This window comes from Chiloscyllium plagiosum, chromosome 13 (genome assembly GCF_004010195.1).
Source record: "Chiloscyllium plagiosum isolate BGI_BamShark_2017 chromosome 13, ASM401019v2, whole genome shotgun sequence".
Lineage (NCBI taxonomy): Eukaryota > Metazoa > Chordata > Chondrichthyes > Orectolobiformes > Hemiscylliidae > Chiloscyllium > Chiloscyllium plagiosum.
In genome coordinates this window covers 56,712,226-56,739,481 of record NC_057722.1, presented here as the reverse complement: position 1 = coordinate 56,739,481, position 27,256 = coordinate 56,712,226, and the positions used below count along the sequence as shown (strand labels likewise).

Genomic DNA, 27,256 nt, shown 5'->3' with positions numbered 1-27,256 from the left:
GAAAATGCAGTCCAACTTTGAACCTTACAAACAGCATCATGTTTCTTCCCCTCTCTAAACTGTTTTTGATCTTTGGTGTTCTCTTTTATCACTAAACTCCCCTACGAAAAGGTTATATGGTAATTTTGATCTCTGCAAGCAGTTGAGTAGTAAAAGTTCTATGAGTCAAGCAACAGGCAACTTTCACATTTTACCTGCATAGAGCTGTGCATATCACATACAAAATGAAAGGTATCATGCTGGAGTCAAGGATCAGTAAGTATCTGTGGTACCAGTGATCCATATGTTTAAATCCAGGATCTCATCTAAGACATTTACACACAAATGAATTGTAACATAAACCAAATGTTTGCTTACTGCTTTGGAAATAGCAGCAATCATTGTCCCTGAAAGGGCAGCAGCCATGCCGAATCGACCATTGTTCAGTATGTTCATGGCGACTTTAAACCCATTGCCAACTCCACCGAGTACATTTTCTGCTGGCACCTTCACATTGTCAAAGTAAACCTCAGCTGTGTTGGAAGCCTTGATTCCCATCTTCTTTTCAGGAGGACCACTGAATCAAAGCAAAAAAAAAATACCTTGAGGCACCTGTGTCATCTTGATGGATCAGGAAGTGAGCAAGATCCATGTAGACCACAAAGAAGATTGGATCTTCCACATATAATAATTAGGCTGGCTCAGTGGTCAGCACTACTGCCCCAGGGACCCTCCTGGGTTCAATTCCATCCTTGGGTGATGGTCCGTGTGGAGTTTGCAGGTTCTCCCAGTGTCTTGTGTGTTTCCTCCCACAATCCAAAGATGTGCAGGTTAGATGGATTGGCTGTGTTAAATTGCCCATAGTGTGCAGGTTAGGTGGGTTAGTCATGGGAAATGTAGAATTATGGGGATGGGATGCGCTCTGGCGAGTCAGTGTGCCAACTGGCCTGTTTCCATATTGTAGGGATTCAATTAAACTTTTAAATGATAAAGTATGCAAATGATATTTTATTCCCTTCCCCCAAACTCTGTTCTTACACTATCCGTTGGAAGGCCAGCAAATAACAATTCTGGTCAATTCTGTTTTGTGATTATGTCTGCACTTTTGCAGGGTTCGGTTAACTCAATATTCTTGCTTTTTCCATTCCAAATGGCAGGGATAGTCAGAAGCTGATAGTCACATGCTGCTTTACAAAATGATAGAATGCTATTTTTGTCCATAATTCTCTATACAATGCAGTTGTCAATATCAGGTACACCAATTACCAAGGGGAGTGCCAGGGAAAATTCCAACAAATCCAACAGGAAAGGAAATACACCGACAATGACAATTATGAGTCAAGGAACTATGTAGGCATTTGTCCTCTCAACTGGAAACAATGAAAGGCACAGGGAGATCATTCTAAGAGAAGAAGGAAAATATTATCTTCAAAGATAAAAATGCACACCAGTATCTTTTATGTATCAAACAGGCTGAGAATGAAAAGCAGGAGCTATTTTGTAGGATACAATATAAACTGAGAATCTCCACACAATCAGCTCAAAAAAATCTAAAAAAAAATCCTGTGAATGTGAATATTTACTGACAAAGCAGTTACAATAATTATAGCCAACAATTACTGTTCATACCAACTTTAGACTGAATGTCTGCTAACACCTGTTATAGAAAAGACAACTAATGAAAAATCAAAAGTCAGTGATGTTTTGATCAGTGACGCATTTAATAAATCTTCCATTCAAACAAACAACAATATATAGCACCTTAAACATAGGAACAGGATATAATACATCACACATGCAGCCTGTTGAGTCTGGTCCCCATTCAACACAGAACTACAGAAATATTATGGCACAGAAAGAGGCCCTTCAGCTGATCATATACTTTGGCCAAATAATCTTCCAATGCACTCTTAAAAGCCTCACATGATCATGGCTGATTGAATATGTCAATGCTTTTCACTCACCATATCCCTATAATCTTTTACACCACTGGTAATCAGAAATCTTTCAACTCTACCCTTAAACATACTGAAAGGCGGAGCTTCCACAGTCATCCATTATAGAGAATTCCAAAGCCTCATAGTCATCTGAAATATATAATTTATCCTCATTCCCTTTATTTTTGAAATGTGTCCAGTGGTTCTAGACTCTCCAACCAAGGAAAGCATCCTATTTATATCCTACAGAGTATTACATAGGCTTTTGCAGGGAGGAAGTCCTAATCTTGGGTGTAGCCAGCCAATCTGTTTGGCCAGCAGCTCCAACTAAGCTGGAAATGCCAGGAACTCAGTGGTGGCTGCTACTGGCGCTGCAGGCAGATCCATAGAGTTCAGCAGAGAACCTGGAGTGAGTTACATATGGGGTATTGGTTGGGGACCTGAGCAACCTTAGGTTGTTGGGGTGAGAGGGATGCAGTGGCTGGGTTGAGGACAGGTAGGTGTAGGCTCCTTACTCTACATTTCTTATGCAGCTGTTGGACAGTGAAAATGACACCTCCTCAACCAGAGTTCTGTCGTAGATCCAAGCATCCTTGAACGCATCCCACAGCATGCTATACACCACGAGCTAGCAACATCTCCGTCTGCACAAAGTAGAGAAGGCCGTCTGCCAGTTTCAGAACAACAAGGCTGCTGGAGCAGACGGTATCCTTGCTGAGGCTTTGCAGTGTGGAGGCAAAGAGATCCTGCTGCAGCTACATGCCCTCATCTGCATATCTGGAAGGAGGAGAGCATCACGAGAGAGCTCAGAGATGCCAGAGTCATGAACATTTTCAAAAGGGAACAAGTCTGACTGTGATAACCACATGGGACTCTCCTTGCTGTCGAAGGTGAAAAAGTCATCACCAAGATCCTTCTCAACCATCTCCTGCCTGTGGCTGAGGAAGTTCTCCAGGAATCACAGTGTGGCTTTCAGCCACAGAAGGGCACAATGGACATGATTTTCACTGCGCAACAGCTGCATGGCCTTCTTTGACCTTACAAAGGCCTTCGACACCGTTGACAGGTAGTAGCAGATGGGTAAGAAGGAAACGGGGCACTATCCTTAGGGGCTTCCCTTGATATGTTTTTTAATTCACTCATGGGCATTGCTGGCTGGCCTGCCCTTATTACAAAGGGCACTCCCTGAAAATAGCATTCTCCCTCAGCTGCTATTTTAAAAACTAAAAGTAATTGGCTGTCCATTCCTGCCTGGCTATCCCAGCCACCTATATTATCATCTGGATACTATTGTTCAGGTCGACTGAGATTCCAACAAGCTATGCTGACCCTTAATTATTGATGTGTATTATATAAATATATAGCGGGCAAGTTATCAATTTTGGCACCTGCTCACCCTCTCGTTTGTGCGAGTGAGCGAGTGTGTGTGAAAGGGCTTATAATATCCAGCTCCCTATCTCTAATAAAAGTTAAGAAAAGATTTGGAGGAAAACCAAGACCAATAGTCAAATAGATTGAGAAACAGATTGTAAAAGCTCCCACAAAATTTCAGGAAAACTATAAGTGATCTAATAATATGATCACTTATTATTATGCTTACAATTGTAAGCATTTCTGACAACAGAGATAATAATAAACTGGAAGAAAAGTAGATACTTTGCCAAAGAGGCACTTCCTTAAAAATGCTTACCCAAAAATTGAGACAAAAAAACTCAACACTTTTTTCACTTAACTGAGACACTCCTCCAAATTTTCTTTCCACTATAAATGCAGTGATTTTGTCCTTCTCCTTTCCAGTGTGTTTGTCCTTGACAGTAGTTTTTGCAAACACAGTGAAGATTTCTGCTGTGCCCCCATTACTGAAAGAAATGCAAAAATAAATAACTGAACCAAATGTCCATGCAATTAGTTCTCTTCTCACTGCTTAAAAATGTAGTTATCAACAGCTTAAACCTTCAGTGAGGAGCAACATTCAGTTAGGCAAATGGATTTTATGAATATATAGCCTAAAAATAACCAAAAACAACAAGATTGAAATTCACGCTAGATTGAGCAACCTGAATGTTTCTCTTTGGAATGGACTTCCTATCGGAAACATGTCTGACATCCCACAGTGCCCATCCCAGCTTCAACCCTGTGTCAGAGCTCATAAGAGGTTCAATACTAACTAACAGTGGATCACTGTTGTTAAGGTTAAAAAGTAACCCCACTCCCTCTCTCGCAGCAATGAAACAGAACACATTCTATAGTGTGAAGTTGATCACACCATCTGACGGTGCAATGAAATGCTTGTTGCACTGGAATGAGGACCCTCCACTGTGGGTTTTATCCAACAACAGGCCTATCAGTAGCTACAAAGTCAAAAATTGCTGGAAAAGCTCGGCAGGTCTGGGAGCATCTGAGGAACATCACTAGACCCGAAATGTTAACTGATTTCTCTCCACAGATGCTGCCAAACTTGCTGAGCTTTTCCAGCAAATTTCTGGGTCTTTTTTCTGACTTTCAGCATTCACAGTTCTTTTGGTTTTTATTTCCTATTGGTAACTATGTTGTTGGTGCATTTAGATTAGATTAGAATACTTACAGTGTGGAAACAGGCCCTTCAGCCCAACAAGTCCACACCGACCCTCCAAAGAGCAACCCACCCAGACCCATTTTCCTACATTTACCCCTTCACCTAACACTACGGGCAATTTAGCATGGCCAATTCACCCAACCTGCACATTTTTGGACTGTGGGAGGAAACCGGAGCACCCGGAGGAAACCCACGCAGACACAGGGAGAATGCACAAACTCCACATAGACAGTTGCCTGAGGCAGTAATTGAACCCGGTGCTGTGAGGCAGCAGTGCTAACCACTGTGCCACTGTACTGCTTAATGAAGAAGGAGACTGCTTCAAGATTTTCCTTCATTCATTTTGGTAGGTACTACTACTTTTCCAGACTTAACATCTGCCGCATAGTGCATCCAGGAAACAAGAGAATTGTCAATTCATTTTACACTTGAAACCCTAATCTTGAGAATACAGTTGACACTCACCTAATCCAGAGCTTGCCCCCATTCAGAATGTAGTTTTCACCCTTCTCCACAGCAGTTGTTTTTATAGAGGCTGCATCAGACCCACTAGCTGTTTCAGTGAGGCAGAAGGCAGCTATTGTTTTACCTACAAATGGATAATCAAAAGAATAAGTAGGACAAAAGAATTTTTGTGGCTTGGCACCTATTTGGGATCTGGCGAAAATCCAAACGTCCTTTAGTGTTGAGTTTCCTTTTGTCAGTCCCTTCTAGTTGAAGTCAATCACATACATTCTCCCCAAATGACATGAAACTCACACTCTCACAGACAAAATTCACAGAAGGGTTAATCTGAAAACATAAAATTTAGCCAGTTTGGTACTGAGGAGGAAAAGTAAAGGGGATTTCTTTTCTCTACATGTTTCCCTTAATTTTCTCTTAATTTGCATTTCAGGAAGGAACCCAGCTGTTTAAAACAAAACACCACCAGGTTAATAAATCACCAAATTAAAGAGACCCAGCTCTTTCTTTCCATTTTCTAACCAACCTGGTTCAGTGATGTTATTACACACCATTGCAGCAGAGTAGGATTGGAACCCAGGATTACTTGCTGGGAGGTATGGACATTACTGCTGTAGTGCAAGTGCCCTTACAGTTCCCTATTTACTGAAGCAGTCCATGCGCACAAATAGTAAGGTCTGGACAACATTCACGTTTGAACTTGTACTATTACACACTTCTGGAGCATTGGAACTTCCCCAGATCTCATCAATACTGCAACTATTCTGCTTCATCCTTAAAGGGATATGCATTTCTTTCACTGATAAAATGAACCACAAATTCTGTGGCCATAAAGTTTTTGAGGGTTAATTCCGACATCAGATCAAATTATGAATGATACATAATGAGCCATGTCTAGAATACACCTTTCAGAGTGTACATCACCTATGTAAAGTCATCCAGCCTTTAATATACTTGTTTTATTATTCATTCATGGGATGAAAGCATTGCTGGTAAGGCAAGGACAGTTAGGAGTCAACCACATTGCTGTCGTTTTGGAGTCATATATCGATCAGACTAGACAAGGATGGCAGTTTCCCTCCCTGAAAGACATCTGTGAACCTGATGGATTTTTCCAACAATTTGGCAATGGTTTTGTGGTCATCATTAGACTCTTAATTCTGGATTCATTTTATATCGAAATCAAATTCCACCATCTATGTGACATGTTTCAGAAGAGTTTCCAGAACAATACCTGGTAAAATAACTCCATAAAGGCTGATATCCCATCACCAAATCACACTTTATTTACACGTGAAGAGTCCTTGACACTGATCCAGCTCCCTCTGAGCTAACTGTTGTGGAATAGCCGACAAAACTGGCACATTTTGCTCCCACACCATTAGCAAGTTGGCAGCTTTCATATGGTCCATGGGCATGGTCAGGATTGTCACACCTACCTGAATTTTATACTCACTGGACATGACATTGTGTCAACCATGCAGAGCCATATCCATGGTTTCTCCACCAAACGTTGTCCCCTGAAGTAAACTGTCTCTCTCACTTAGCAGTATTGTGTCCAGCATTGACATTCCTGATGTCATTTCACCCTCCACCGCAAGTCAAGAACATCAGATTTATGTTGTGGTTCTGTTCGCCGAGCTGGAAGTTTTTGTTGCAAACGTTTCGTCCTCTGGCTAGGCGACATCATCAGTGCTTGGGAGCCTCCTGCGAAGCGCTTCTTTGATGTTTCCTCCGGTGTTTATAGTGGTCTGTCCCTGCCGCTTCCGGTTGTCAGTTTCAGCTGTCCGCTGTAGTGGTTGGTATATTGGATCCAGGTCGATGTGTTTGTTGATGGAGTTTGTGGATGAATACCATGCCGTAAATTGTGTCATACACGATATTAATGTGTCGGAGACTGCAAGGAGGAAGAGTTAATATCAATGCAGGGAGAGCATGGAGGAGAAACATAAAAGAAAAACTAATAAGTTCAAGGCTGAAAGCTGAATCTGAGCTCAAGGATATTAGAGTCATAGAGTTATACAGCATAGAAACAGACCCTTCGGTCTAACTCGTCCATATAATATAGAACCTAGAACAGTACAGCCAATGATGTTGCACCGAACACAATGCCAAATTAAACTAATTCCCTCTGCCTGCCCTTGGTCCATATCCCTCCATTCCTTGCATATTCATGTGCCGATGTAAAAGTTTCTTAAATGCCCTATCTGCCTCCACCACCACCTCTAACAGTGCATTCCAGACTCCTACCACTCTCTGGCTCAGTGGTTAGCACTGCTGCCTCACAGCACCAAGGATCTGGGTTTGATTCCAGCCTCGGGTGACTGTCTGACTGGAGTTTGCACATTCTCCCCGTGTCTGCGTGACTTTCCTCTGGGTGCTCTGGTTTCCTCCTACAATCCAAAGATGTGCAGGTTAGGGCAATTAGCCGTACTAAATTGCCCATTGTGTTCAGGGATGTGTAAGTTAGGTGCATTAGTCTGAGGTAAATGTAGAATAATAGGGTCTGGGTGGGTTACTCTTTGGAGGGTCAGATTGGACTTGTTGGGCCAAATGGCCTGTTTGCACACTGTTAAGGATTTTATGATTCTATCTCCTTTGAGCTTTCCCCCTCTCACCTTGAATGCATGCCCCCTAGTTTTAGGCATTTAATTCGACTGGGACAACACTACTATCATAGGGCAAGCCAGACAGAGAACAGCCAGGGAATTCCTAGAGGCATGGCATTCATCCACAAACTCCATCAACAAACACATCGACCTGGACCCAATATACCAACCACTACAGCGGACAGCTGAAACTGACAACCGGAAGCGGCAGGGACAGACCACTATAAACACCGGAGGAAACATCAAAGAAGCGCTTCGCAGGAGGCTCCCAAGCACTGATGATGTCGCCTAGCCAGAGGACGAAACGTTTGCAACAAAAACTTCCAGCTCGGCGAACAGAACCACAACAACAAGCACCCGAGCTACAAATCTTCGCACAAACTTTGAGATCAGATTTAACCTGGTGTGGAGCTTTCTCCCCACTATCAACTCTGCTGGAGTTATCCCCATAGTTGCATGAGGCTGGTCCTATAATCAAATAGGAACCAGGACAGCTTGGTATCTAGTGAAGCTGTAGGCTGTTTCTTTAAGACTGCCTTCAAAGTTTGGACTGCTCTTTTTGCTAGACCATTAGATGATGGATAGTATGGAGCCGTCCTTATATGTCAAATATTATTCAACTTTAGGAAATACTCAAACTCCCTGCTGGTTAATGATGGTCCTTATCTGTGACCAACCCTTCCTGAAGTCTGTGTATTACAAAAGATATGCAAGGTTTTTCTATCACTGTCCCTGTGTTTGACAAATTAACTTGATGTGTGTCCAACCACTTTGGGCATCCATGGTGATCAAGAACATTGAGCCCATGAAAGGACTTGCATCGTTGACATGTAACTGAGTCCAGGGTTTACCCAGCCATTCCCATGAATGTGGGACAGCTGCTGGCAGTAAATTTTGTCCTTGTTGGCACTCTGGGTACTGCCCCACTAAAACAGCTATGTATTCCTGATGAACAGCTTATGCTCGAAACATTGATTTTCCTGCTCTCTGGATGCTGCCTGACCGGCTGTGCTTTTCCAGTAGCACACTTTTCACTCTGATCTCCAGCACCTCCAGTCCTCACTTTCTTCCAGCTATGTTGCATGCAATCCTGGCCATCAAACATAACTTCTTCACAATACCTTCATTTTTGAAACCCCTGGGTAACCCTAGGGAAGTTCAACACTACCTGGCAGCACATTTTGCTCAGGATAATCACTCTTGTTCCCAATAATAATATGCCATTTCTCCTGGTCTAAAAAAGGTTTCAATTCTGGTGACAGCCCTTTGATTTCCCCGATCACTACCAGCTGTTCCAGTTTTGCCAGGACTAGACCTTTCTGCGTCCAAATACTACCCCAGGAAGGCATCTCACTTGGGATCATAGTGTGCCAACACCTTAGAGGATGATACCTGTTTCTTCACTTCCCTGAGAGCTTTGGTTTAGCTGCACAATCATTTCTAAGGCTGACCTTTTTTTCAGAGTTGATACAAAAATGGCACGATGGAGGTCAGGTTATGTATGAACTTTTCATAATAATTCATTAGCCCAAGAAAAGCCCTAAGCTCTGGTACAGACATGGGAGCAGGGCACCTTCCATCACCCTCACTTTATCTTCCAATAGGTGTATCCTGGTCTTGTCAACTCTGAAGCACAGATAGGTCACGTGAGATGCCTGGAACACATATTTTTCTCTTCTAAGACGTACACCCATCTGGGAGAAATGTTTGAGCACTATATCCAAGTTCTCCAAGTGCTCCTTATTGGTCTCTCCTTTTATTAGTGCATCACCCAGATAAATAATGACCTGGGGTAGCCCTTGTAAAGTTGTCTGCTGGAAAAGAGTACAAGGTGATGATACCCCAAACGGCAGTCTTGTATATTGGTACAAACCTTTATGGGTAGTAATTGTGGTGCACTTCTGGGACTCCTCATCTACTCAGAATTGTAGGTACACATAGCTCATTCCAGCTTCGTGAAGGACAGCGCCTCTACCACCACCCTGCCAACTTTGCGTACAAGTCGTCTATGAGAGGGATTGCATATTTATCCAGCTGCACAAAGTGGATTACTATTTGTTTAACTTCCCCACAAAGGTGAACCGACCTATCGGGTGATTCACAACTGACGAACCAGTGCTGCCCATTCCACAAACTGGACTGGTTTGATGATTCCCTCGCTTTCCAGCCTTTTGATTTATGCCTCTACTTTTGCCTGTAATACAAATGGCACTGAGCAGGCCTGGCAGAATCGTGGAATTGCTTTCTGGTCAACATGCTCCTTTGATAGCCCCTAGACCCCCCTGAAAGATGTCCGGGTATTTAGTTAGGACTTAACTCAGGCAGTCATTTTCTAATTGAAAAATGTTGAGCAAATCTCTCAGCCAATTTTGCCCCATCAAGCCTGCGCCCAATCCTTTTACTACAATCAGTAGTGAATAAACCAGCTGCATCTCAAAAGAGATTGGAAGCAAAGTTTTACCCTAAATCTGTAAAGGTTCCCAGTATAGGTTCTCAGTCCAGTTGAGGTCTTGTGCAAATTTAAAGGGTGGATTCCAGAGTGAATTTTAATAAAAACTAGTTTTGTGATTACTGAAACTGCCACACCAGCACTGACCTCCATTAGAACTGGGTAACCATTTAACCAGATGTTTATTTGGTTGGTTCTGATTTAGACGTTGCTACACAATTCAACTGTTCCAATACAGATATAGGTGGACTTTCCAGAGTGTGCACTCTCCTAGATGCCTGTATGGAAGTTCTTACTCAATTTAGGTCTGTGGAACTCTTTTGCTGTCTCAAGTCCGCAAACCGACAGCAAGTCTAATGGCTTGCCGGCCCATTCCTGTAGAAAGTTTTAACCATTTGGCCAAGGCTTGGCTTTGTTTTAGGGTTTTGCTGTGGGCTGACCGAGAGTCACTCTGTTCAGGATATGTTCTTACTGTCACTACGCAATTGCCTTCACTCAAATGTTGCTCTCCAACCTTAGTCAGACAGTTAAGAGTGTCCACTTCCAACAGAATACTCTGAAACTCATTTAATCAACTTGCCACATTTTCCAATGATAAAGCCAGTTGTACTGTCGCTTTGAAGTCCAGTTGGGCATCAGCTAGTAGGCAATTTTGCATCATTAATCCCACATACCAAGCTCTCAGGACATCATTGAGGTTTAATTCAAAGTCACATGCCTTTGCTAGTCATCTTAAACTAGTCAAAAATCAGATTATGATTCCCCTGATTCCTGAGTTGCCCAGTAAAACTGATAGTATCTCAGAATTAGAGGAGGCTTGGATCGTAATAGTCCTATCTAAATCTGTCAACCTCTCCAAAGCTTTAATATCTAATGCCTCAGGAAATGTCCTAATAACCAAAAATGCTGCAGACGCACAAACTGTCAGGAGAATTTTTCCATGCTTTTCATCTCCTCCAATGTCATTTGCCTGGAAAAACAACACATTCTTTCCAAATACAGGGCCCAGTCTTTGATGGCAGGGCGGAACGAGTCAAGCTTCCCAAAAAACTGCTTGATGCCAGAAATGCTTAACTCAACTCTAAAACAATTGTTGCAAGTGAATTCCTTCAGGAGCATGTTTTACTTTCGTTACCACTGAATAACTCCATAGAGGCCAGTATCCCATAAGATCATAAGACATAGAGTAGAAGTTAGGCCATTCAGCCCATTGAATCTGCTCCACCATTCAATCATGGCTGATAGGTTTCTCAACCCTCGTCTCTCTCTTTCTCCCCACTTGATCCACTTGCCAATCGAGAACCTACTTATCTCCGTCTTAAATACACTCAAAGACCTGTCCTCCCTTAGATTCACCATTCTCTGGCTGAAGAAGTTTCTCCTTATCTCCATTCTAAAATGCCTTCCCTTTCCTGTAAGGCTATGCCTTCAGGTCCTAGTCTCTCTGACCAATGGAAACATCTTCCCAACATCCACTCTGTTGCATGCAATTCAGTATTCCATATGTTTCAATTAGATTCCCTCTCATCCTTCTAAACTCCATCAAGTATAATCCCCTCAAATATTCCTCATATGTTAAGCTTTTCATTCCTGGGAGCATTCTCGTGAACCTCCTCTGTAGCCGCTCCAAGGCCAGTACACCCATCCTGAGGTACAGAGCCCAAAACTGTGCACAATATTCTAAATGTGGGCTGACCAGAGCCTTAGAGAACCTCAGAAGTGCATCCCTGCTTTTATATTCAAGCCCTCTCAAAATAAATGCCATCACTGTATTTGCCTTCCTACCTACTGACTCAACCTACAAGTTTACCTTAACAGAATCCCAGACCAGAACTCGCAATTCACTTTGCACTTCAGACTTCTGAATTTTCTTCCCACTTAAAAAATGGTCCATGCTTCTATTCTTCCTCCCAAAATGCATGATCTCACACTTTCCCACATTGTACTCCATCTGCCACTTCACCAAGTCACTTTCTATTTACATGTGAAGAGTCCTTGACATTGAGCTCCCTCAGAGCCAAATTTCAGTGTGAACAGGATGACTGACCTTCCTGTTTATATCTGACAGCCAGGGCTTCCTGAATGGACCAGATTAACAGCCCCAGTCAAGGAACTCATATTCTATGGGATCCTCCTGGCTGACCTCGTTATCATCACTACACCTGCGTCTTTTTGTTTCAAGGTGACGTTAGCGAAGTAGCAGCCTTTGTGTCCAGGTCCTGGGCCCAGAGCTCATTTACTTCCATCTGCCATTCTTTTTCTCCCTCTCTTCCTTTTATATTTGCTCTTTCTTTATGTCTTTTCTTTTCCTTTTCCAGTGACATCAGTCCCCTTCCCAGTAGTGTTGGCAGCGGCAGGTTCCTTTGTTGAAATGTCACTGCCAGAAGGTGGCAGCAGCAGCAACATAAGCCTGAAAGAGGTACACTAGCAGCTTTGGTGTGGTGGACATAGCATATGAGCCCAGCATGGGCACATACAGCAATTACATTAGTTGGAGGCAAGATGGCGCCAACAAATTGTGGCACAGTTTTGCCAGCAGTGGTGCAGCTCCAGGTCTTGGCTGGGCCCAGATACCTGATGGCAAAGGTGGTAACGTTCCTTCTATGGCAGCATGCAGGTATGTGGGACACCTGAGTGTTCGCGGACTGAGGGGTGGACATTGTATCTGGTTTCTCAGGTGGCAAGGACTCATGGCAGAGGTGGGGGAGTAATCTGGGGTATTTTTCCTTTGGGCTGTGTCTTTCATTTATGATTCTATTTTTAATCCTGTTCTTTGTATACTAAGATGGTGCCAGAAAATGATGATTTTGTATAGTTTTCACTGTGCTCCTGCATTCCTGTATTTGAGTACACGAGACAATAAAGCCTAAAACTAAATCTGGATTAGCAGTGATAATACTACGCAGCCCTCCCCCTCTTACTCCCCCCTTGTGAAGAACAGACTTGAGGTAATAGCCTCAACCAATTTATTTCTACAAATGTCATAAGTAATGTATACATTTGACCAGCGAACATAAAAACACAATGCCTATTCATAACTAGTAGATTTCCTATACCCTGGAGCTCTGAATGAAATCTCACCCACCTGATGCAAGGTCAGGTAAATATTTCTTCTTCTGTTCATCAGTGCCAAATAATAAAATTCCTTTAAATCCAATAGATTGATGAGCCCCAAGGGTAATGCCCACTGCAAGGTCATGATGACCAACGATTTCCACCAGTCTAGCATACTGTGTAGAATTGAAAAATGGATGGTAAAGCACAACAGAATGCAAAATTCATAAGCATTTGCAGTTCATCAGCAAGCAATCGAATAAAAACCAAGAATAATTGTATTCCAAGAGTGTAAATATCCAATTCATTTCCTGAAGAGCCAACAAGTTGATAAAGTGATAAATTTTCTTTCTGCTTCAGCCAAAAAGAACAACTGAACTGTTTTTTAGATTAGATTAGATTACTTACAGTGTGGAAACAGGCCCTTCGGCCCAACAAGTCCACACCGACCCGCCGAAGCGTAACCCACCCAGACCCATTCTCCTACATTTACCCCTTCACCTAACACTACGGGCAATTTAGCATGGCCAATTCACCTAACCCCTGCACATTTTTTTTGGATTGTGGGAGGAAACCGGAGCACCCGGAGGAAACCCACGCAGACACGGGGAGAATGTGCAAACTCCACACAGAGAGTCGCCTGAGGCGGGAATTGAACCCGGATCTCTGGCGCTGTGAAGCAGCAGTGCTAACCACTGTGCTACCGTGCCGCCCACTATTTATTTTAATCTTATTGAATGCTGGAACACATTCGATGGGCTAAATCGCCAACTCCTGCACCTCTCTGTTATGATCTTAATCTGATCTAGTCTTTAATTGTAACAATAAGACTGTGCACTTCAAGGACTAGAAAGACAGTTTAAAAATAAGAGGCCTGTCATTTAAATAGTGGTGATGAGGAATTTTGTTGTTGAGTCATTGGTCTTTGGGATTCTCTCCATCAGAAAGCAGTGGAGGCAGTGTCATAGAATATATTCAAGGGCAAGTTTGACAGATTTTTGATTTACATGCGACCAATCAGAAAAGTCATAATTGGATTAGCCATAATCTTACTGAAACAAAAAAAGAAACTGCTGGAAAGGAAGCAGAGTCAACGTTTTGAGTCCAGTCACCTGAAGAAAGGAATTTTATCATTTGGCACTAATGAACAAAACAAGGGTCACTGAACACAAAACATTAACCCAGCTTTCTGACCACAGATGGTGCCAGACCTGCTGAGTTCCTCCAGCAATTTCGGTTTCTCTTTCAAATCTTCAGCATCTACAGTTTTTTGTTTTATTTTAATCTTATTGAATGCTGGAACACATTCGATGGGCTAAATCGCCAACTCCTGCACCTCTCTGTTATGATCTTAATCTGATCTAGTCTTTAATTGCAAATTGGGTACCAAAGGAGCCTCTGCATATTTCCTTCTAAACGGCAAGATACCAAACAGTGAGAACAAACTTTAGTGATCTGTCCTCAAGGACAAGATATGGCTAAGGACTGATGGTTTCTTGGGTCTGCAGTTAAGGAATCTAGCGAATTACCTTTTCTAAGCTATGAAAGGTAACAGTGGCACTCAGGAGTACCTCCTTCACCAACATAACATTTAACAAAATAAGATGGCATAGTAACTCAGTGTTAGCACTGCTGCCTCACAGCAGCAGGGACCTGGGTTTGATTCCAGCCTCGAGTGACTGTGTGGAGTTCACACATTCACCCTGTGTCTGTGGGGGTGTGCTCTGACTTCCTCCCACAGTCCAAAGATGTGCAGGCCAGGTGAATTGGCCATGCTAAATTGTGCATAGTGTTAGGTGCATGGATCTGGGTGGGTTACTCTTTAGAGGGTCATTGTGGACTTGTTGGACTGAAGGGAATCTAATCAAGGATGCAACTAAGAGGAGCAGGGTAGATGGATCAGCCATCAATCTTCACTTCCATTTGACATGATCATAGCTGATTTGCCCTAGGCCTCAACTCTTTTGTGTCAGCTCAGCATAGCTGTCAACTTTCTGTGTCAAAAGTTCGACACATTCACTATCCTCTGGGAGAAGAAATTCCTTCACATCTCAGTTTTAACTAAGTGTCCCCTTATTCTGTAACTATATCACTCAGTTTGAAATTCTCCCAGGAATGGAAATATCTTCTCAATATCTAGAATCTTGCACATTTCAATAGGATCACCCCTCACTCTTCTAAACTCTGATGAATAAAGAACAAATTTGTTTAGCCATTCTTGAAAAGTCAACCCCTTCATTCTAGAAATTACCCTTCAAACAGTCTCCAGTATCTGAACTTTTTTTTAAAATACAGGACCAAAACCAATCTCCAGGTGCATCCTCACTGACGCACACTGTACAATTGTAATATGACTTCCCTGTTTTTAAACTCCAACCTCTGGCAATAAAAACTAAAATTCTATTTGCCCTCAATTAATTGCTGCAAATGCATGCTATTGTTTTATGTTTCATGCTGCCAAGATCCCACAGACTACACTTCGTTGGAGTCTCTCCGATTTAAATAGTAATCTGTCTTTATTCTTTCTACCAATATGCAAAACCTCACATTTTCCCACATTAAACTTCATCTGTTCCACTCATTCAACTTCTCCAATTTCCCTTGCAAATTCGTTACATTCTCAACATAATACGCCCTCCCACTTATTTTTGTACCTTCAGCAAATTTGGATATATCCCACATGCCCAATCCTCCTCGTCATTAATATAGGTAATAAAGGCCCAATAATCTTGGCTCTCTGTCTAGTGTGTGTTAACCAATCTCAATCCATAACGAAAATGAAATAACTCCACAGAGGTCAGTATCCCATCACCAAGTCATATTTTATTTACACATGAACACTCATTGGCTACAGTACTGTCTCATACTGTGTCAGTATCACTGACGCTCACCCTTTTTATATGTCAGTCAGGGCTCTGAAAATCTAAGTGTCCCCTTATTCTGTAACTATATCACTCAGTTTGAAATTCTGAAAATCTAAACATATTAGATCTATCAGTTCCCCTTTATTAACTCTGCTTACTGTAGCATCAAAAAACTGTGGAAAGTTTGTTAAATATGATTTCCCATTCACAAAACCATGTTATCTCTGTTTAATTACCAGCCTCATCTTCCAAAGGGTCAACACTTACTTTAGAGACTTTTAAAAATATTTTTCGCTAGTTTGCCAGTAGCTCAAGCCAATTCCTTTGGATCGATGTTGAAAAAAAGAGACTTCTTGCCAAAGCTTTTCATGGGGCACTCATCAGGACAAACACAAGAATGGCAAATTTCAAACAATCACAACAAATTATATTATGGGAGAAGATTATGTTCATTGGTGGGAAAGATTACTCTGATTGGCTGAGACTTTGACATGGAAAAAACAATGGGACTATAGTCTCCCCAAACTCCTGGGTAATTGAAAAGTGGCACTAGGATTGAACATGTTCCCTTGGTTTGCAAAGAAGATACTCCTGGTGTATGAGCACATGTCACTTCCACTAAGAATAAATGAGTCTTGATATCAACTTGATGATCTTAAACTGGTTGTTAGCATGGCTATTAGCATGCTCAGGATTGTTCAGTGAGTGTTGTGAATCAAAACAAAATCTAACAATGGATGTTTTGTTTTTGGGCTATGTAAGTGGAAGCTGTTGGAATATGACCTCTCTCTATTACAATCAACTAAAGGGAGCATACTGACCTCATCAGACAATTGTTGGAACCATACCTGGTCATGGACCAGCACAGAAATTCAAATTTTGTTTTGAAGGTAGAAAAGATTTAAAAATCTGGCACAGCTCCTTTGTTACTCTGGCACTGCCAGGCTCACCTGTTTTTTGTTAAATGGATTTGCAAGTTATCACAGAAGCACAGGTGAAGGCCATTTTGCCCATTGTATCTATGCTGACTCTCTGAAGGAGCAATTTATCTTATGCCACACCCTGATCCTCTCCCTATATACCTGAACATTCTTCAGGGTTCAACTGTTCTCTCATATTTCATCTGCAACCTTTGCATTATACTTCTCTCCAAAGCCTAACTTGAAGCAATCCCTTATAACTCTACAAGTCCCTGGTGAAACCACACTTGGAGTATTGTGTCCAGTTCTGGTTATCCTACTATACGAAAGATACTTTGGGGAGGGTGCAAAGAAGGTTTACGAGGATGCTACCTGGACTGGAGGGCTTGCCTTATGCAGAAAGGTTGAATAAGCTCAGACTGTTCTCTCTGAAAAGAAGGAGGAAGAGAGGAGACCTGATCGAGGTGTACAATATAATGAGAGGAATAGATAGAGTCAATAGCCAGAGACGTTTCACCAGGGTAGGATTGACTGGTACGAGAAGTCATAGTTTGAAGATATTAGGAGGAAGGTATAAAGGAGACATCAGAGGTAGGTTCTTTAAGCAGAGAGTTGTGAATTCATGGAATGCATTGCCAGCTGTGGTGGTGGAAGTGAAGTCATTGGGGACATTTAAGCAACTGCTGAACATGCACATGGATAGCAGTGAGTTGAGGGGTGCGTAGGTTAAGTTACTATAGTTTACATTAGAATTACGTCTCAGCACAACATCATGGGCCTAAGGGCCTTTTCTGTGCTGTACTTTTCTATAACTCAATGCTCACCTGGGACTAGAAGATTCCACCACATACACTTGTAACTGAGTCAGCTGTCTGCTGCCAGCTGGGAGAATTTTTCACTGAAATTCTGAAGAATGCGGAGGGTGGTCTCATAGCCACCTATAAAATTCTAACCAGACTAGATAGGGTAAATGCAAAATGTTCCCTATGACTGAGGAGTCCAGAACAAGGAGTTACAGATTAGGCTGAGATGAGGAGAAATTTTGTTGTGATTGTTTGAAATTTGCCATTCTTGTATTTGTCCTGATGAGTGCCCCATGAAAAGCTTTGGCAAGAAGTCTCTTTTTTTCAGCAACAATCCAAAGGAATTGGCTTGAGCTACTGGCAAACTATCGAAAAATATTTTTAAAAGTCGCTAAAGTAAGTGTTGACCCTTTGGAAGATGAGGCTGGTAATTAAACAGAGATAACATGGTTTTGTGAATGGGAAATCATATTTAACAAACTTTCCACAGTTTTTTGATGCTACAGTAAGCAGAGTTAATAAAGGGGAACTGATAGATCTAATATGTTTAGATTTTCAGAAGGCATTCAGTAAGGTGCCATCTAAAAGGTTATTGTACAATCTAAGAGTACACAGATGATCCCATAGAATTCTCTGCCATAGAAAATGGTTGAGGCCAAGACATCAAATGTCTTCAAGAAGGAGTTAGGTATAGTTCTTGGGGTTAAAGGGTTTGAGGATAAAGTGAGAACAGGATAGTGAGTTGGATGATCAACCATGATCATACTCAATGGTGGAGCAGGCTCAAATGCCTTATCATTGAATCCCTACAATCTGGAAGGAGGCCATTTGGCCTATTGAGTCTGCACCAACCCTCTGAAGAGCATCCCAATCAGTCAGCCCCTTATCATATCCTCATAACCCTGCAGTTCACCTAGCCTGCACATTCCGAGACACTACAGATAATTTCTCAAAAATAATCCACCTAACCTGCACATCTTTGGACTGTGGGAGGAAACCAAAGCACCGGAGGAAACTCACATAGATGCTGGGAGAACATGCAATCTCCACACTGACAGATGCCCCAGGCTGGAATCGAACTGGGCGCCTGATGCTGTGAGGCAGCAGAGCTAACTACTGTGCTGCCCACACAGAAATGGTCTTCTCCCGTTCCTATTTTCTATGTTTCATTGTTTTTAATGTGTCAATTACATTCTTTCACCTGATGCTGTGAATTTTATGATAAGAAGAACTTTCTTTCAGAGGCAGGTTTCTATGATTCAACACAGCTGATTGGTTAACCCCTTTCAAGGAGCAAGCTATTTTTAGCTTTAATCTTATATTGTTCACCGTGCAAATGGCATTCTGGGAGGTATTCTATCTGCGCTGTTGGTAATGGAAAGCTCAGTGTTTCAGTTTGTGAATTTGCTACAGCATATTAAAAAACTAACTTGTGATTAAACTTGGGAGCTACATCTACTCTCCAGGGCTAATGCATACACATTCTTTTTCTTTTACTTTCTTTTAACAGACTCATTACAGTTATTAGGGGCAAGCAAACAGTAATATGATGATGAAGACAATGAGAAACAAAAAAAAGATACTTGGGCTTCTGGAAGATAGTGATCCTGCTCTATTAGCCTTAGTAACTTCTCAGCTGACAGCCCTCCTGATGAGTTTCAGTCACTCGATCACTGATACACATCCCTTCACTTGAGGTAATCTTCTACTTTCCCTTATGCTTTCTTTTTCCCCTCTTCCTGCCCCAGCCCAGGCAGAATATAGAGAAGCTGTCCTGGGGATAAACCCATGCTACTCTATTGTAATCTTTACAGAGGTTAAGAGCTAACATAGGGCAGTGCAGAGCACCCCTCTCCATTAATTCAAGATCCAAGTCATTAGCTGACCAAAGCAAAAATAAACACTTGAGAAAATGGATGTGGATCTGAGATATGAGCAAGAATTTTCAAAGGTGTGATGCCTTTATGAGCAACAACTGAACCAAGCTGAAATGACTAATTTTTCTGACCATAGGTTACACTGAGTACAGTTGAAGGGTAGGGAGGGGTCCCAATATCTCACACGAATCCTGATACCTTAAAACCATCCTAACATGTTCGTCTGATTTGCCCATTTAAATTGGAAGGGTGCATGGAGAAAACAGCCCTGTTACAGGACCAGGAACCTCTCAGCTGACACATGATGGAGTAAAATGGACCTTGCTCCATAAATAATGACCCTGAAAACAACAGGTACCCACATCTCACCCTGTCATACCAGAACAAACAAGGAAATTCAAGACTTTGACAATAACATGGAAAGACAATGTAATTCAAATTCAATTTTAAAAATGCATCCTTATAGCCTAGATTTCAAGTTATGCATTAACAGCGTGTTAATTGCAAATGATCAATACAACATTATTCTTATTTACTCTGATCCTGTTAAAGATAAGAGATTGAAGGATTTAATTTGAGGATCTCTCATATTCTAACTAGACGTTGGGATAGAAACTCCTGCTGAAATCTAGTCTTCAGAGAAGAGCAGAAATAGCTGAGGCCCTTACCTGAGAATTTTTGAGTCCCAAACCCCCAAGATCAACAGGAACCTGCAAACCAAAAGCTCCCATTTCCTTTAAACCTTCCATGGTCTTATCCTCTACCTTCTCCAGTCTATCATTTTCAGCAGCATTGTTGACCTCCTAGAATAAAAATGCAGTAATTAGAACTCAGCATCAGGAAACTCAGTTTCAAATGCCGGAGGAAATAACACAGAAGTGCTTCACAGGAGGCTCCCAAGCACTGAGGATGTCACCTAGACAGGGGACGAAACGTCTGCAACACAAATTCCCAGCTCGGCGAACAGAACCACAACAACAAGCACCCGAGCTACAAATCTTCTCACAGACTTTAAAGCAGGATCAAATAAAATGCAATCATTGAAATTCCTGAACATGAGTGAAATTAAGCAGAATTTTTTTCTGAACACAGTGTTATTTATAAAAAACCTTCAGAACAGTCATCCTAATGTACACAGTAACAAAACTGAGATAAAAGAAGGAAGTCAGCATGACATTACTTACCTGGAAAAACTTGGAGACTGGGTCCACTAGCTCCTTAAGAAACTGTGACTGCTCACTATTTAGAACTGCATGAAAGAATAACACAGAACGCATATTTAAATTGAGTTCTCAAATAAAGATCACATTTCAAAATTACACCTCTTATATTCACATTTTCTCTACATCTCAAAAAGGCTGGAACATGTAGAAGTTTTCTTAAACCGCACTAATTCTATAATGGTTTGTATTACTGACCACCAACAGATCATTATTAGCAGTGGCTTCCAGTTTGTTTTGTACCGTCATTGAAGACAGGAAGGGCTGAATGGCCTCTTTCTGTGCTTTGCCTTTTCTATGTATAGTTTTCTTTCACCATTACTTCTTGCATCCCAGAAGAATGTCACCTTCAGCTCTCTTCTCTCTCTGGAGTTTAGGTGGGATTATTCAGCCATGAAACTTTTGCAAGTGAAACTTAAAGACATGGGGATTATACAGCTGTAGGTTCCAAGTTTGTGCAGGTGGATTGCAAGAAATAATGAAGGCCACCAAGAGTTACATTGTGATAATTGCCATATGCATAGTAAAAGATTAAGCCTACAAATATCATGCACATGGAAGCAAATACAAATGGAAAATCAGTCACGCTTAATGGACCTTGCCATGTGAAGTTGGCTGTTGGGCAGGCTTTCACCCAAGACATGAGTGGCTTGAAATGTGTCCAGAGAGTAGGTTGACTATGTCGAGACCTCAAATGGAAAACATAGAGCCACAGAGTCATAGAGATGTACAGCATGGAAACAGACCGGTCGGTCCAACCTGTCCATGCCGACCAGATATCCGAACTCAATCTAGTCCTACCTGCCAGCACCCGGCCCATATCCCCGTTCACCCTAAACCTATGCCCTCTAGTTCTGGACTCACCGATTTCAGGGAAAAGACTTTGTCTATTTATCCTATCCATGCCCCTCATAATTTTGTAAACCTCCATAAGGTGACCCCTCAGCCTCTGACGCTCCAGGGAAAACACCCCAGCCTGTTCAGCCTCTACTATAGCTCAAATCCTCCAACCCTGGCAACATCCTTGTAAATCTTTTCTGAACCCTTTCAAGGTCTCTTTGTTCAGCAACACTCCCTAGGACCTTACCATTAAGTGTATAAGTCCTGCTAAGATTTGCTTTCCCAAAATGCAGCACTTTGCATTTATCTGAATGAAACTCCATCTGCCACTTCTCGGCCCATTGGCCCATCTGATCAAGATCCTGTTGTAATCTGAGGTAACCTTCGTCACTGTCCACTACATCTCCAATTTTGGTGTCATCTGCAAACTTACTAACTGTACCTCTTATGTTCACATCCAAATCATTTAGGTAAACGACAAAAAGTAGAGGACCTAGCACCGATCTTTGTGGCACTTTTGGGACATGAACATTGTTACTGACCAGCATTTTTATTGTCCATCCCTAGTTGCCCTTGAGAAGATAGTGTTCGCTGCCGTCTTAAACAGCTGCAGTATACATGCTGTAGGTTAACCCACAATACCTTTAAGGAGGGAATGTCGGGACTTTTACACAATGATAATACTTCCAAGTCAGGACTTGGAGGGGTACTTCCAGGTGGTGGTGTTCCCACATATCTGCTGCCTTTGTCCTTCTAGATGGAAGTGGTCATGAGTAAGGAGATGCTGTCCAAGGATTTTGATGAATTTCTGCAGTACATCTTGCAGATAAAACACACTGATGCTACTGAGAGTCAGTGATAGAGTGATGGATGCTTATAGATGTTGTGCTAATCAAGCAGACTGCTTTGCCCTGAATGGTGTCAAGATTTTTGAGTCTTTTTGGAGCTGCATCTATCTGGGTAGAAGGAAAGTATTCTGTTACACTCCTGACTTGTGTCTTGTCGGTGGTGGACAGGCTTTGGGGAGTCAGGAGGTGAGTTATTTGCTGCAGTTTTCGAAGCCTTTGACCTGCTCTTGTAGCCACTGTGTTTACATGACAAGTCCAGTTGAGTTTCCGGTCAATGGTAACCCAAGGATGTTGATAGTGGGACAATCAATGATGTTAATGTCATCATTAATGTCAAGGGGCAGATTATCTCTTATTTGAGATGGAAATTGCATTGCATTTGTGTGGTGTAAATATTACTTGCAACTTGTCAGCCCAAGCCTGATATTGTCCAGATCTTGTTGTATTTGAACATGGACTACTTCAGTATCTGAGAAGTCATGAATGGTTCTGAACATCATGCAATCATCAGTGAGCATTTACATTTCTCATCTTATGATGGAGGGAAAGTAATTAATAGAGCTGCTAAACATGGTTGGTCCTAGGACACTATCCTGAGGATACCCATTGATTCCAGTTTTGCCAGGGTTCCTTGATGCCACACTTGGTCGAATGCAGCCATGATGTCAAGGGCTGTCACTCTCACCTCACCGCTGGATTTCAGCTCTTTTGTCCATGTTTGTAATAAGGTCAGAAGTTCAGTGGCCCTGGCAGAACCCAAACTGGGCATCACTGAGTGGACTATAGCTGAGCAGGTGCTGCTTAATTGTAATGGTTGATGGCACACTCCTTCAGTTTACAGACAATTGAGAGTAGACTGATGGGCCAGTAACTGGCCAGATTGGATTTGACCTGTTTTTTTGTGGATAGGACATACCTGGGCAATTTTCCCATTGTCAGGTAGATGTCAGTGTTGTAACTGTTTGGAACACCTCACTGAGGGTGGGGATAGTTGGGGAACCTCACCCTCTAATTAGTTGTTTAATTGCCCACTACCATCCACAAGTCCAGTAGAGTCAGCCCACAGCTCCAACAATTTGCTCTGCACACTTTCCTCATGATTGTGATCTTCAGGAGTTCCTGACTCCCTTCCATTTCTTGATTTGTTGCTAAATCTGGAATGTTGTTTGTATTCTCTATTGTTAAGATCAATGCTAAATACCTGTTTAATTATTATGCCATCTGATCACTTCATATTATTAACTCTCCAGTTTCATTTCCTGCAGTATCAATGTTCGTTTTGTTAACTCCTGGGATTTAGGAAGACTCCACAATGCTTAGTTCTAATCTGCACATGATCTCTGACACCTCTGCCTGATATTCCCCTGCTTGCCTGTGCATCTCTGTCAGCTCCTTAATGACCAATCCAGAGCCTCATCACCTGCACTAGAATCAGCAGGGGGCTGATCTACAGAGATCCTCTGAGTTTCAGAGATCTCAGCCATTTCCTCTGCCTTGAATTATTATCCTGCGTTGAAGATTTTTGCAGAAGTTTATACAACATAAAAACACATTAAATAGGAGCAGATTTCTTTATAGTGATCCTCTGGCAGCGGTTCTCACCAATGGTATAAGATCTGATCATTTTAACAGCAAGGCTGTCCCCTTTCACCTTCGCTTTTCTCATTGGTGATTGAGCCATTGGCGGAGGCCATTCGTGGGGACACTAATATAGCTGCCCCAAAGGTGGGGTCGAAGGTGCATAAGATTACACTATATTCGGATGATGTTCTCATTTTTCTCTCAAACCCAGTAGTCTCAGTGCCCTGTTTGATACAGTGTATTAATTCATTTGGTTCTTTCTCAGGTTGCAAGATCAATTTTTCAAAGTTAGAGGCTATGTCTATGGGGGTTCTTAGGGGAATACCTGGCGTGGAAGGTGGGTTTCCCTTTAAGTGGGCGCAGGGAGGTTTTCTTTACTTGGGTCTCTCTGTTACCCCTAGCTTTGATCAGTTATTCAAGGCTAACTTTGTTCATTTGTTTGACAAGATTAAACAAGACCTTCATGGATGGGGGGGGTTTCCAATATCTTGGTTGGGGTCGAGTCGCTCTTATCAAAATGAATGTTCTTCCTTGTTTATTATACCTTTTACAGATGCTCCCTTTGTTCTTTCCTCGGCAAACATTTTGGAAATTGAATGGCTGGTTCAGTTTTTTTTTTTGGCCCTCCTATCTTTTCTAAGTGACTGGGCCTGTGGGGACTCAGCGTCGACATGGTTGGACATTGAGGCCTCCCAGACCAAGTGTCCTTTTATCAACCTGTTGCTTTTAGACAAAATGAGGACAGTTGCAAAACATTGCCGTAATCCAATAGTTACTAACATTGTCAAAGCATGGAGATCAATGAGGCAGATGGAGGGTATTGTGTCTAAAACATCTTTTCTTACACCCATAGTTGGCATGCCGGGTTTCCAGCCAAGGACAATGGATTCTGGGTTTAAACTTTGGGCGGAGAGGGGAGTCTCTTGTTTGGGTGATCTGTTTGGGGATGAAACAATGATGTTGTTTGATCAAATATGAATTGTCAAGTCGAGACCTCTTCCATTTCTTTCAGATTCGAGATATTATCTGAAAGGAGACTGCGCTTTTGACTGAGTGTTGTAGATCTGATATGGAAAAGAGGGTGCTTCAGGCTAGGAGCACTCTTTCAGTGAGTACTCTTTATTATTTGTGAGAGGGAGGTTCCTTGGGTGAGGTCTGGGAGAGAGAGTTAGGAGTTGAGATTACTTCACAAACATGGAAGGACATTTGTAATGTGAAGAGGATTTCAATATTTAATAGGACCCATGCTATGCAGTTAAATATTCTTCATAGCGCTCACCTGGCCACAGATCATCTTGTGAAATTTAAGCAGGGAGCATCTTCAATATGTCCCAAATATAAAGTAAATATGACTACCCATATTGGACTACCGTGTGTATTGGAGTGCTGTGATAGGAGTAATAGAGAGAGTCTTGTTGACCATAGTCAAGGTGGACCCAGTCTCTTTGCTCCTGGGTCTGCCAAATTTACCTCACGTAGATGTTCATGGGAAAAAGCTTTTTAACATTCCCACTTTTTGTGCGAGGAAGAACATTCTGATGTGTTCGGTGTCTGAGAACCCCCTGGGTCTATCGAAGTGGCAAAAATTAATTATAGAATACATTCCTTTAGACTTTCTTACAAATATGGTGCACCAGAAAATGGACAACTTTTACAAGACGTGGCAGCCCTTTCTGAATTACTTGGAAGCAGATCTGTTTGCCATTTTGATTAGGGCTTTTTATCTTGGTATGATGGCTTAGTCTGATAAATCTAAAGCCACGAGATGAAGAATTTCGAATGAATGTGGGTTTAATAATTGATGCTCTTGAAGGTTGAGAACTATGGTCTTGTTACACTGAGTGACATTATTTATTTATTTATTGATTTGTAATAAGTGTAATTTTGATTTCTTTTGTGGAGTAGTATAGTCTTTGGTTTATTGTTGTTTTTGATGTTATAATGCTATATTTTAAAGTTTCTGCAACTTTAGAATTTTGCAAAGAAAAAATTTTTTTTTTAAATAGAGCAGATAGAAGTCAATTGACTCCTGGAACCTGCTCCACCATTCAATAAGATCATGGCTAACCTCTTTGTTTCTCAAATACCAGCTTCACATCAACTCCCAATAACCTTTGATTCGATCCCCCTGCCTTACAGGAATCTATCAATGTCAACCTTAAAAGGATCCATTGGTCTCCTTCTTCTGCATTCTGAGGCAGGAGGATCCAAAGTCACACAAATCTCTGGAACTGGTGGGGGCTTGTACATTACAACGTTTCAAAGATATCTGGATGGCTACATGAATAGAAAAGGTTTAGAGGCACCATATGGGCCAAATGTTGGCAAATGGGACTACATTAATTTAGGGTATCTGGTTGGCATGGATGAGTTGGACCAAAGGGTCTGTTTCTGTACTGTATAACTGTGAGAAGCTAAAGGAAAGAAATATCTCCATCACTGTTCTAACAGGGCCACCTCTAACAATGCCCCTTGGTTTCAGACTAGGAAACCAGAGGAAACATCCTTTTCACATCCACATCTTCAAGGCGATTCAGGATCTTTTTATATTTCAATCAAGTCACCATACAATCTTTTGTACTCAAGTAGAAACAACTGTAGCCTGTTCAACCTATCTTCATAAGAAAACTGGCAGATTAGCTACCTATCTAGTATACTAAATTGCCCCATAGTGTCCAGGTATATGTAGGCTAAATGGGTTAGTCATGTAAATGGGGGTTACAGGGACAGGCTTGGGGGGTGTTGGATGCTTTTCAGAGGGTCAGTGTAGACTCAATGGGCCAAATGACTTCCATCCACACTGTAGGGATTCTACAATATATTCTACAAAACATTTAGATTCTTCTTTATGAAACCAAAACTGCATAAAGTATTCTGGATGTGGCCTTGCCATGTCTTTTATAACTGAGGCATAACATCTTTAGTTTTATATTAATTTCCTCTCATTTTAAAGGATAGCATCATTAACCTTCTTGATTATGTGATGTATCTGGATTCTCACATTATGTGACTCATGCTGTCAGGCTAAAACATAGAGATTGCTCTGTGCCTCAGAATTCCAATCATTCTCTGTTTAAGTAATGCTCTGTTTTTTTTATTCTTCCTGCCAAAGTGAATAATTTCACATGTTAAATTCACACATCACTCCATCTGCCAGATTTTTGCCCTTTCACTTAATCTAGCTATATCCATCTGCAAACACCTTATGCCTTCTTCACAACATACTTTCCTCCCTATC

The 27,256-nt window shown here is 41.8% G+C and overlaps 1 protein-coding gene across 2 annotated transcripts in view; it reads right to left on the bottom strand.

The window, feature by feature from the left end:
- LOC122556076 (very long-chain specific acyl-CoA dehydrogenase, mitochondrial-like) overlaps positions 1–27,256 on the bottom strand; it is a 74,495-nt gene that overhangs the window by 31,886 nt on the left and 15,353 nt on the right. For both annotated transcript variants that reach the window (XM_043702506.1, XM_043702505.1), the window contains exons 4-9: positions 20,714–20,778; positions 20,198–20,332; positions 13,097–13,241; positions 4,957–5,080; positions 3,650–3,775; positions 358–556 (exon numbers count right to left, since the gene is read on the bottom strand). In XM_043702506.1, the coding sequence (XP_043558441.1) occupies positions 358–556; positions 3,650–3,775; positions 4,957–5,080; positions 13,097–13,241; positions 20,198–20,332; positions 20,714–20,778 (794 nt within the window). The remainder of the gene's footprint in view (positions 1–357; positions 557–3,649; positions 3,776–4,956; positions 5,081–13,096; positions 13,242–20,197; positions 20,333–20,713; positions 20,779–27,256) is intronic.